This window comes from Mus caroli, unplaced genomic scaffold, assembly GCF_978045245.1.
Source record: "Mus caroli unplaced genomic scaffold, Mus_caroli_1 scaffold_9, whole genome shotgun sequence".
In the NCBI taxonomy this organism is placed as follows: Eukaryota; Metazoa; Chordata; class Mammalia; order Rodentia; family Muridae; genus Mus; species Mus caroli.
The window spans coordinates 57,414,035-57,426,763 of NW_028227264.1; the positions used below are offsets into that span (position 1 = coordinate 57,414,035).

The 12,729-nt window shown below is 44.0% G+C and overlaps 2 protein-coding genes across 4 annotated transcripts in view; one reads left to right on the forward strand and one right to left on the reverse strand.

Annotated features, from left to right (window-relative positions):
- Positions 1–3,710, reverse strand: part of Septin10 (septin 10) — an 82,665-nt gene extending 78,955 nt beyond the window's left edge. For 2 of the 3 annotated variants that reach the window (XM_021174285.3, XM_021174287.3), the window contains exon 1: positions 3,436–3,710. In XM_021174285.3, the coding sequence (XP_021029944.1) occupies positions 3,436–3,465 (30 nt within the window). In that variant the 5' untranslated portion in view covers positions 3,466–3,710. The remainder of the gene's footprint in view (positions 1–3,435) is intronic. The other variant, XM_021174286.3, reaches the window with a different exon arrangement.
- Positions 3,711–3,879: 169 nt separating this feature from the next.
- Sowahc (sosondowah ankyrin repeat domain family member C) lies at positions 3,880–8,454 on the forward strand. The gene has a single exon (XM_021175294.3). It carries the CDS (start codon positions 4,092–4,094, stop codon positions 5,628–5,630), a length of 1,539 nt encoding a protein of 512 aa, XP_021030953.1. The 5' UTR covers positions 3,880–4,091; the 3' UTR covers positions 5,631–8,454.
- Positions 8,455–12,729: the final 4,275 nt, after the last annotated feature.

The window sequence follows — 12,729 nt, forward strand, 5'->3', positions numbered from 1 at the left end:
TATCACTGTGCACAATATTCATCTATGAAAAAACTAAGTATAGACAACTCACAAAATATTTGGGTATCTGTGAATAAATTCTATACTTATTTCACAATATATCACCTCTTTCTATATATAAACCATCTAACTAGAAAAAAGATTTCTCACAGTCTCCATAAATATGGAAGGTAGATTGAACTAAGAATTTTAGTCTTTGTTTTGTTACTTGAGATAATGTCCCTCTACATAACCCAGGCCAGTCTTGAGCTCACTATGTATCCTAAACTGACCTTGAATTTTTATTATCCTCCTGCCTCATCCTCCACACACACACACCATCTGCCACCCCCACCCCCAAGTGCTTACAGGTATTTATCACCATAAGCTTAATCTGGTTCCTCTATTATCATTAGCATATACCATTTATATAAAATAATGGTTTATGACATTTTTAAACACGTAAACAATATTTGATGCTATTCTCAGCCTCCCTTAACCCTCTCTTGAATCCTACTGGTCTCCCTGCCCCTCAAGACAGAAAAATATGAAAGTCTCCAAATCTGCATTCCACTTAGAAGCAAACCAGCATACCATCTCCCAACTGCCCCCCACATCTTTACCTCAACTCAAACTCCTTCTTACTCTTTACAATGTATATTTTAACATAAATTATTGTAGCTTTTTGTAAATGTTGATTTTTGGTTTTGTGGGTTCTTCCTGGGTCTTCCTTTATCTGTCTCCTATCTTCTCTGGCTCAGCTCAGCTTCTCCTAGCTCCACTGTCATCGCCTGTTTTCTCTGATCCTACTTCTGCCTGCTCCGCAATCCTACTACTCTGTCTCTACTAACACGCTATCTCCCTTACTACTCTCTCTCTTTCCCCTCAGCCTCTGCTAGCTTTTACATCCTCTCTGCTCCCAGAAGTTCAAGAGCCAACTGGCACCGAAGAGCACAGGGTCATTTAAAGCACATATTTCATACTGCATATTATGTTCTTATTTCAATTATATTACTCACACCTGACACACATGAAAATAACCCAAGCATCCTATACAACTTACACCTCTGTCAATAAACACTCCTCAAACATATCCACAACTGACTGGATGATTACTGCATCATCTCTACTAAACTGACATTCGTTTCCCCCCAGTCATCTGTCTCAGGCCTGGGTACCACGAGGATTAGGATTCTTTAAAATGAAGAAGCTTTCAATTGCCTTAAATGTCCTATGGCTGGACTGACAGGCTTTACCGTCCTCCTTCCACCATGCTTTTGCATAGCAAAAGCCCCTGTCTTCTCTTATACAAGAGTTCTCAATCATCTTCCATGCTAACAGAAGTGACAGTGAAGTGCCAAAGCCGGAGTTCACTGTCCCCTACATCACTGCTCTCTAAGGCTACATGTCAAACATGCTGCTTGACTTCACATTACATTTTTATCTCAACTTTGCTTTATGTTTAAAAACATTTCCCTCTGGTCTACAGAGTGAGTTCCAGGACAGCCAGGACTACACAGAGAAACCCTGTCTCGGAAAAAAAAAAAAAACCTAAAACTAAAACAAAAACATCGCCCCAATTATTTCTTTATCCCTTAATTTAAAAGGTCTTAAGAGTCTGTGTAAGGAAAACTGGAAATCCTAGAATTCCTAGTTACGGTGAATTCATGGTTACTGTGACAATATGGTAACCACATTTCTCAAAACAGAATCCCCAACATATAATCTTAAAAAATTATGGTGCCTAGAAAGAGAACTGGCACTATTCCAGAACACCTAAGACTAGGACTTTTCCAGGTGAAGTTATAGTCTCTGTATCTTCACTTATCTTTGAAGGTAATGAATACAATTACATGTAGAATGGCATTTAAATAGAAGCAAACAAGGACATAGCGGCACATAGAAATTCTCAGCGACTACCTGATGGGGGGAAACAAACAGCTTAACAGTAACACAGCTTTATCAACTGAGATGTCTCAGATGCACAGAATAGCTGATAAAACTATGACTGTTGCTAAGAAGAACACGGACCCTCATGACAGAAATTCACCTATAAATGCCATTGCAAATAACTACAAATAGTAATTCCATTGTTTTCAGCTTTCTATAAAAGTATATGAGCCACAACATAAACCTCTTCCTACATGAAGCAATAAACAGATTCCAAATATGGTGAAACTCCATTCACATGTAAACATCGAAAAATTCACCCACGGTAGACATCATGGCAAATATGGGTGACAGATGCAAATGCAGTTAATGTCTAATGTATATTTCGGGGGAAGAGACCTATAAGTTGTATTAGTGTGGATATATCTAACAAGAAATCAAAGTTTCATCATGCTAAAGAATTAGAAGGTACTGATAAGTCACTAAAGGGGTGATAATACTTTTTTATGGGAATAGTTTTACTGGACAGCCATTAAGGTTTGAATAGCTTAGGTACTATGATTTTTTTTTTTCATGTCAATGATCATGGACCAACTTCACACAGAAATTATAGCATTTATCTATTTCTCGTTATTTTTATTTTAGTCTATTGAAATTAAGTTCTACAACTAAAATGCAACATAGGAAGATAATAATAAGAGTCACTTGTTTCAGGTAAGTAGAAAGTTATTTGGGAAATGTTTATTGGAGTTATGTTGCTTGAGATTAAGAATCTGACAAAAATACTACCAATGCCAAAGGATTCAATAGAGTTAGTTAAGAGGATTAATTTCATTAATATTGGATAAGGGAAATAGAGAAAAATAATTTACTGCGTGCAGCTGTTAGGGAAGTAGAAATAGAATCTATTCTACCCCCTGCGACATCTGGAAGATTCCACATACAATCTTAAAATGATGGGAACAAAAGCAAGATTACAAGAGATTGGTATTATGAAAACAGTATGATCTCTCGGATAACTATGGCTTATATCCTATATCAACTAAGATAAGTTATTCAAGTTATTTGAACCGCACAAAACATTGGACCGGTCAAGTGTTTTGTTTTGTTTTTGTTTTTTTTTATTACAAGGTGACGGGAAAGCCAAACAAAACCGCCAAGCATTACAGTAAACCCGCGAGCTTTGGAAAGTCTAAGGAAGCCGACTTTCCGGTCAGTAGCCATGTACATGTACACAACTGCACAAAATCAGGCGGATTCCAAGGCCTGATTTAAATGGGGGAAAAGGAAAAAAAAAAAAAAACCGTTACAAAGTGATAGGCATCGATCATCATCCTGGATTTCATTTACACCACCCCGCTTTGGCCAGGACCAGGAAGCCTCGAAAATGTAACTTTCCCCCAACATGCAGTCGCTCGCCAGAGCTCCACAGCCCTCGCCCTGGGGCAACAGGGAGCTCCCTCTCCACGCCACGCGGAGTCCCGGAGCCGCACTGTCACAATCTCGCTGGCCTAGAGGCGGCCGGGCGGGGCGGGGACTCGGGGAACCCAAGGGCGCGGGGCTCACCAGCTGCTGTACCTCGTCGCATGAGGCCATAGCCCTGGTGGGACGTAGGGAAACGGTGGTCTCAGGCTGGACGCAAACACAGGTCCCGGGCCGCTACAGAAAGAAACCCGCTGGGCGTAACTGGCGGGACACGGGGCGTGCCCGGCGCCCAGCAGCCGTTAATGGGCGGGGCGGCCTCTGCTGAGAGGCTGGGGCGGGGCCGAGGCGGAGGGCTGCGGGAACGCGCCAGGGACTGCCAGGGTTTCCCGCGCTCCGTCCCGGGTGTGCCCCGCCCGGCGTTTTGACGAAAAGCCAAGTGTGCGGGGAGGGTGACTGGAAACGTGAGCCTCGGAAGCCAAGCTCTGGGTCCCTTGCCTCCCGCCACTGGCGGAAACAGTGGCTGCGAGCCCGCGCGGAGCCCGGAAGTGGGCGGGGCCTCGGGCCGGGGAACTGTCGCCGAGATTGAGTCCGGAGCGGAAGTGGGTGTGGCGGGGCGTGTCCACTGGGACGCGGCCCCAGTGAGGCGGTGTCAGCGCTCGCGGGACTCGAGACTCTTCAAAGCTGGGATCGCGCGTGCTGACAGCCACTGAGACCCAAGCCGCTCTCCGGGTCCTCCAGGCGTCCGGCCATGGTGTCGGGCTGAGCGCTCCTGGGGCTGAGAAGCTGAGCCGCGGTGAATGGAGGGGTCACTGGAGCTGAGCTCGGAGGCGATCCTGCGCTTCCTCGCCGAGCGTGGGGGCCGGGCGGGACACTCGGAATTGGTGCAACACTTCAGGGACGTCCTGGGTGGCCAGCGCGAACAGCGCACCCGCGCCCGCGAGCGCTTCAAGGAACTGGTCAACGCCGTGGCCACCGTGCGCACCGATCCCGCGGATGGTACCAAGTATGTGCATCTCAAAAAAAGGTTCTGTACGGGGGAGTCCCCCCCGCTTGAGGCCAAGCTCCCCCGGGAGCCCCCGCGTATCGAGGTGACTGAGGAGCCTCAAGTCCCGGACCTTGCAGCGGAGCCTTGCGAGGGCAGCCAGCACCAGGAGGCAAATCCACAGTTGTCTCTCGGACTGGGTGGCGAAGTGAGCGACCAAGAGCCTCCAGCCCCTGCTCAAGGTGGGGCCCAAGGTAAGGACTCGCCACCACAGGAGGTCGAGGCCGTGTCCTGGGCGTCGGGTCCCGGGTCCAGCGAGAACCTTAAACTCCCTCCTCAGGGGGAGGCTGAAGGGGGCAGTTCCCCTAATGGCCCAAACACACCCAGGTCGGCCCGTCAGAACTTTCGGGACCTGGTGATGGGCAGCTCCCCGCAACTAAAGAGGAGCGTGGGACCAGGGGACGGTAGCGCTGGAGGTCGCAGCAGAGGAGGGGGCGACTCCGATAGCGCATCCTTAGCTTCTTCGTCCGCAGAAGAGGAGAGCAGCGTCGGGGCCTCAGTTACCCTGGATCCCCTGGATCACGCCTGGATGCTCTCAGCTTCCGAGGGCAAGTGGGACAGCCTAGAAGGGCTGCTCACTTGTGAGCCCGGCCTGCTCTCGAAGCGAGACTTCATAACCGGCTTCACTTGTCTCCACTGGGCCGCCAAGCACGGCAGGCAGGAGCTCCTGGCCATGTTGGTCAACTTTGCCACCAAACACCAGCTGCCAGTGAACATCAATGCCAAGTCGAGCGGAGGCTACACTGCCCTACATTTGGCAGCGATGCATGGGCATGTAGAGGTGGTGAAGTTACTAGTGGGGGCCTACGACGCAGATGTAGACATCAGGGACTACAGCGGGAGAAAGGCCTCTCAGTATCTGAGCGAGAGCATCGCAGAGGAGATAAAGAACCTGGTGGGAGCCCTGGATGAAGATGATGGAGACAGCCCCGCCGCCCGCGGGGGTGGGCGCTGGAGACTTTCAAAGGTGCTCCCATCACACATCACTCACAAACTCAACCCGGTCGTGGAAGACGGAGCTGAACTTCACCACCACGTCCCCGAGGGATGGACTGGAGGAAGCAAAGCAAAAGATTCAGGTCGCAAAGCCTCGGGCAGCTCAAGTGGACGGATGAAACCACGACTCAACAAAATCCGATTCCGAACCCAGATCATTCACACCACTCCCTCCTTCAGGGATGCTAAACCGACACTGGAGGAAGGGGAGGAGGAGGAGGAGGAAGAGGAGGAAAGGTCTCTTAGAGGCTACTCATCTTCCTTTAAACTGAGACCGAAGTCCAATGTATTTGGGTAAAATAATTCGCGCTAGAAATGCTAAGGCTTATTTGTCTTCAAGGTAGAATAATACTGGGTATGGATAAGAAGTGGAAGCAGAAAAGACCAAATAAATTATGCATTTTAACTTTCGGGCTTGGGGTGGATCTGTAATAATCCTTTCAGGATAGCATTCTGAGGCAAGAAAATGTCTCTGAAGTGATTCATAATGCACTAATTTGTGCCTCTTCCCCAACCCCACCCAGGTAACCTGGAACTTGTGAGAACTGGAATTATTGATGACTAAGAGTCCCTTTGCTTTTTAATCATTACGAGATACCATGCAGAGTAAGGGCCATGAGAAAATGCAAAACACATGGTGATGCAAACTGAACCTGCTAATGTTTGTAAGTGAATGAAACTAGAAGCTGCCCTGATTTTCTGCTATGCACACTTGCTTAAGGTGCTAAAGAAGGGCAAGGTCAGAGTTGAAATGTGAAACTACAAATGAGGATTATGTGAACGGAGATGGGAATCACTGATAACGTCTTACTTGTATTGTAAGTAGCCGTTCCTATTTTTTTTAAAAAGCAGTTTTACTTTTAATCACTGAACTGAAGAAGGAAGCAGCGTTTGCTTTCCAGTTACTGTAGTCTGGTTTGTGCCTATATAACACTATACGGTACATTATTAACCACAAACTTGGTTCAATAGAAGAACACATTTATTTAAATAGATGAGCACATAGCGACCTATGGTACTTTTTTTAAATGTGTATGTCTTGTTGATTATCACCAACTAGTTTTGCTACTCTTAAATTCTGAACTTTCTGAGGTTTGTATTCTGAGGATTTTTTTTTTTTTTTGAAGCTTATAATACTTTGACTGATTTACTTATCACCTAAACCATTCCTTGTTTAGAAAATAGCAAAATATGCTTCTGTGAAGTAATTATTAAATCAGTTTAATATGTTTCTCATGTAAGAGACATTTTAATTTTATTAATACATTCATAGTCTCTATGCTTTGTAGCAACATTTTACAAATGTGCAAAATACTAAATCTTTCACTTTTCTTACGTTTCTTTGATTCTACTCAAAGAACTATGGTGTGGTTACAGAAAGCCTAGATAGTCTGCCCATTTAAAAATGGGCAATTTATTATATTTTATAAAAAGAAAGAGAAATGGGGCCATTTCTGTATTTCAATGCTGCTAGCTATTGAATTTCCTTATATATAGTTGAAAAATACTAGTCCTTAAAATTAAAGACTTTTACAACTGTGATCCTTAATTACATTCCATTCACTTGTGCTAAGAGTAAATGGCTTTATAATTATTTTAAAATTTAACTTACAAACATATTAAATCTTATAACAAGATTAGAAACTTCTGTGGGAGACTGGTTTGACCAAATCCTTCTCTCTCAGTCTTTCTGGCCTACAACATAGAGGGCAGAGTAAGCAGCCAAGTCCTCAGAGCAGAGGGGACTGCATGGTTATACAGAGCTGCACAGCATTTTGTTGTTAACTAGCCTCCCCAAGTCATAGAAATTTCTAACAAATTTGTCACATCTCAAAATAGCACTTCTTTAAATATGAATTGAAGATGCTCATGAAATATATAAGTTGTGGCTCAGTAGGTCAGAGCACTTGTTCTGCAAGCATGAGGACCTGTGACTGAATCCCCAGCATCCATCTAATAGGGTATGCATAGCTGAGGGTATGAGTAGCCTAGCAGGAGGAACTGAGACATGCAGATCCCAGTGGCCGGCCAGCCTACCTGAAAGCAGTGACTTCTGGATCGGGGAGGCTATCTCAAGGCAGTAAGAAAGGCATCAAGGAAGTCACCTGACATTCTACTTCTAGCTTCAGAATAAGCACACATGGGTGCTCCCAAACATTCTCATGCCTTCACTACACACAAACACACATACACACATAAGTTGCTACCCACTTATGTGCCTTTATCTTTGTTTTTAGGATTTAAGTAGATCGGGTACATTCATAAGCACTTTTTCTGTACACTTAAGTGAAAAGCCAATGTAAAAAGCAATCACGTGTTCCATGTCTTAGACGTGTTAGCTATATCTAGTGGCAAATAAGCTTACAGTTCTCATCTAGGACTTTTAAATTCCATGCTAAGATAAGGCAACTATCATTAACTTGCTTTTCAAACTAAATGTTTAAAACTATGATAAAACATTAAATTTTTTCTGGAGTCATTCCTGGGCAGGCCAAACAGCTCAGCAGATGAAAGTGGTTATCTTACAAGCTTAAAGACCCGAGTTTGGCCCTAGAACCCACAGTGGATGGAGAAAACTTAACTCTTAAAAATTGTCCTCCAGCCTCCACATGTGCACCATGGTGTCTGCATACCTGTACTCATACAAACACACAAAGCTAATTAGTTTAAATTTCAAAAGCCCCAAAAGGAACTCCGGGCATTCCTTGTCATAATGTACCTTATGCAGTAAATATGACATTTTAAGCTACTTAACACCATTCCTCTTTTTTTTTTTCAATATCCAAATCAAGAGTAGAAAAAATGATTCGTATAATTTAATAATTATGAAGTTGTATCTCTCAATAATGGCAATAGATAAATAGAGGCATCTGTTGACAAGAGACTGTGTAGTTTCAAAACAAGTTTATGTGTCCTCCAGGTACGCTTGAAACTCTGAGTGTCAGTTTGCTTTTATGGTATGTAAAGTGCAGCTAGCGGGGTACTGGTTTATTCACGCCTGAAAGATTGGAATGTGATGTTTGTCTTTTGTTTTTGTTTTTTGTTTTTTAAGTAAATGAAAGTTTGTGAGTTTAAGAATCTGTGAAGTTTGTGGAAATAAAATGTCCATCGTAGAGATCAAAGTGCTGAGTGTCTGTGGTTCCTTAGCTGCTTTACATGTGGCTCACAAAATGCTTCTCGAAGTTTCCATTTTATTTGGTTCTCCTCCCACCTTCTAAGGATACAGCTACAGAATCCCTAATTTATAGGTAGGAAATGAAGGTTCCTTGGCCTAGAGAGGCTTCCTTTGTGCAACTTTTGTCTTTCCTGAACATTAAGTTGTCAGATTTTTGGGAAAACTGCTTCAGTTTGGCAGCAATAATGGAGGAGTCTCTTTAACAAACATCAGGACCTTTTAAGATGAAAAAACGAGAAGGTTGGGAAGTGGCTTAGTCAGTACATACAATGCTCACAGGCATGGACAGAGGCTAACCTAACCAAGGTAATCCCTCCCAGGCATGCCCAACTGCTTGGTTCCTAGGTGAGCCTAGATCCTATCAAGTTAATTAGTCTTAGCTATCACAGAGGTTAAGTTAAATCCTCTGGGAATTCGCTGAAAACCAACATTCTTTTAAATTAAGCCAATTGCAGGAAGATATATGAAACTGTTGCTCATGTTAAGCTAAATAAGCTAGACTCTGAAAAGTATCTCATGTTTTCACTCGTGTGTTTATGTATACACAAGTGAAGGAAGTTGAAGGGAAGTTACTAGGGAAAAAAATGGGACAAAAGGAAGGGAGAAGGGAACAAGAAAGGATCATGGGTGAATATAAGCAAAGGATACATTACACATGTAAAAATGTCATAATGGCACCTGTTATTTTGGTTGTTTTGTTGCTTTATTTTCTTTTTTTCCTTAATTTACTTTTTTATTCACTTTACATCCTGGTCACAGCAGCCTCCCTCCCTCCTCTCCTCCAAATACCACCTTCATAAGTACCTTCCCCCTACCCCTTCCGATTCTCTAAGGAGAAGGGGAAGCCCCCTTGGGTACCACCCTACCCTAGGATATCAAGTTGAAGCAGAACTAAGTACATCCTCTCCCACTGAGGCCCAACCAGGCAGTCCAGCTAGGGGAAGGGGATCCAATGGCAGGCAACAAAATCAGAGATAGTTCTCACTCCAATGTTTAGGGATGCACATGAAGACTATGCTGAACATCTGGTACAAATGTGTAGGGGGCCTAGGTCTAGCTCTTGTATGTTCTTTGCTGGTGGTTCAGTCTCTGTGAACCCCCATGGACCCAGGCTAGTTGACTTTGTAGGTCTTCTTATGTTCTTGACCCTCCAGCTCCCTCAATCCTTTCTCCCCCCACCACTCTTCCACATGACTCCCCAAGCTCCACCTGATTTTTGCTGTAGATCTCTACATCTGTTTCTGTCCCCTGCTGGATGAAGCAGGGAGACAGTTATGCTCAGTTCTTGTCTGCAAACATAGCAGAGTATCACTAAGAGTGACAGGTGTTGGCTCTCTCCCATGGGATGGGTCTCAAGTTGGACCACCTATTGGTTGCCCTTTTCCTCAATCTCTCCTCCATCTTTATCCCTGTGTATCTTGTAGGCAGGACAAATTTTGGGCCCAAGGTTTTGTGGGTGTGTTGATGTCCCCCTCCCTCCACTGGAAGTTCCCCCTGGCTACAGGAGATGGCCACTTCAGTCTCCATATCCCCTGCTGGTAGAGTCTTAGCTAGGGTCATAATCTCCATAGACTCCCTGGAACCTCCCCCATCCCAGGTCTCTAGCTAGTCCCAAAGATGTTCCCCTACCAATTTCTTCTCTCTCCTCTCTCTCTCTCTCTCTCTCTCTCTCTCTCTCTCTCTCTCTCTCTCTCTCTCTCTCTCTCTCTCTCTCTCTCTCTCTCTCTCCCTCCCTCCCCCACCCCCCAAGCCCTATCATGCCCCCTGCCCTCCTGAACCTCTTATTTTGTGTGCTCATTAAAAAGGTGAAAAAATGGGCTGGAAAGATGACCTAGCAGTGTCAGGGTCATCTTTCCAGCAGGGTCTTCTAGGGGACCCCAAGTTCAGTTCCTGTCACCAGTTTCTATAATTCTAGCTACCAGGGGATCCAGAACCTTCTACTGGCCTCTCAGTGTACACATACATACACATACGTACACATAATTGTTTAAGAGACGGAAGCAACAAAAAGGTGATCTTTGGTGAGAGTCAAATCTTCATCATAAGATACTATTGTCAGGAGGTTGGATGGTGATTCCACGTGAATGTGTTTCCCAGGATTTCCTCTCATGTCACTGTACTTTTTTTTTCTTGATAGTATTTTCAAATGTCAATTTCATTTCAAGAAGGGGCTTTCCTATTCTGGTTATCATTGTCCTACTTTTCCAGTTGAATGTATTGTTGAGACATGTGTGGCAAGTGCCTTACCCTTGCTGTGGTGATTTGTATGTGCTCCCCCAGGGAGTGGCACTATTGGAAGGTGTGACCTTGTTGGAATAGGTGTGTCACTGTAGGTGTGGGCTTAAGACCCTCATCTTAGCTGCCTGAACATCAGTATTCTGCTAGCAGCCTTCAGATGAAGATGTAGAACTCTCAGCTCTGCCTGAGCCATGCCTGCCTGGATGCTGCCGTGTTCCTGCCTTGATGATAATGGACTGAACCTCTGAACCTGTAAGCCAGCCCCAGTTAAATGTTGTCATTATAAGACTTGTCTTGGTCATGGTGTCTGTGCACAACAGTAAAACCCTAACTAAGACACTTGCCTAGTGCCTATCATGGTTATGGTGCTGTGTAATGGGTGTTCCATGTGTAAGGTGTCTTTAAATGGACTATTTCATAGCATTAACCCTATGGATAATTTAATAACAGACATGCTGAGTAAATAAAAAGTGTTTTTCATACAATACAGCTCTTATGCTGGCATGTATTACAATGCCAGCCTCATGCTACTCAACCAAATGAACAGTCATTTATTCCAACTGTGGAGGTAAAAGCAGCTTTAGTGGGATTTTTCTATGTGAGCAATTTAAAGATTCAACAATTAAGTTCAGTTATTTTAAAAAAAAGCTGTGCCTTATATGATGATTCAACTGTACAGTCTTGGCACAGTATGCTAGATAGGCTTTTTATTATAAGTACAGTTGAATATACAAATAGCTACTGAGTCTTTGGAGCTCCCCCAAAAATGAGATTGAGAAACAAAGCTAAATTTATCATAGAGAACTTAGTTTGGAGAAGAGGACATTTCTTGTTTATTTTTTCACAATTTCATAAATGCATATGTATATATAGTTCTTACCACATTATTCCTCATAGAAAATTTTTAAATGGTCATTTAAACATAGCAATGGGTGACCTCATAAGACAGAACACTCAGTCTTTGAAAACAACAAGCTGGGGGCTGGAGAGCAGTTAAGAGCACTGGCTGCTCTCCCAGAGGACCGGGGTTCAATCCCCAGCACCCACACAGTGACTCACAATCACCTGAACCTTTAGTTCCAGGAGATCCAGTACCCACTTCTGACCTCCATGGGCACCAGTCACACATACATGCATGCCAGCAAGTATTCATAGACATAAAAGAAAAATAAACAGATCTTTTAAAAAGAAAATAACAAGCCAGAGCCCTGGGAAGTAAAAATATTAATCATTTTAAAGCAAGCTTTTCTTGACTTTTTTTTTTTTTTGTCAAGAAACAAAAAGCCATGCTAACCAAACCTTTAACCAAAGGTAACCTGTTACAGAATGAAACTAACCAGCTCTTCCCAAACTGGGGGAAGAGGGATCATATAAGCAATATAAGCTTTTTTTTTTTTTAACCCAGCTTGATGTTTTTTAAATCAAGACCTGGAAATCCTCACGAGAATACCTTTCTGGGAGCTGTGAGTGCAGCTCAGTAGAAAGCACGCCCAGAATGTCCCAACGTTTGATTCCCAGTGTGGAAAAGCCACCACTAATGATACACTACAACAACAAAACACTTCTGGGTTTCTAAGCTTGCAATTTAGTAAATAAACCCAAGCAACCTTGATAGTGGTCCAGAAATTCCCCATACTGGTAAATGGGACCCAGATATAGCTGTCTCTTGTGAGACTATGCCAGGGCCTAGCAAACACAGAAGTGGATGCTCACAATCAGCTATGGAATGGATCACAGGGCCCCCAATGGAGGAGCTAGAGAAAGCACCCAAGGAACTAAAGGGAACTGCAACCCTATAGGTGGAACAACAATATGAACTAACCAGTACCCCGGAGCTCTTGTCTCTAGCTGCATATGTATCAAAAGATGGCCTAGTAGGCCATCACTGGAAAGAGAGGCCCATTGGATTTGCAAACTTTATATGCCCCAATACAGGGGAACGCCAGAGCCAAAAAGGGGGAGTGGGTGGGTAGGGGAGTGGGGG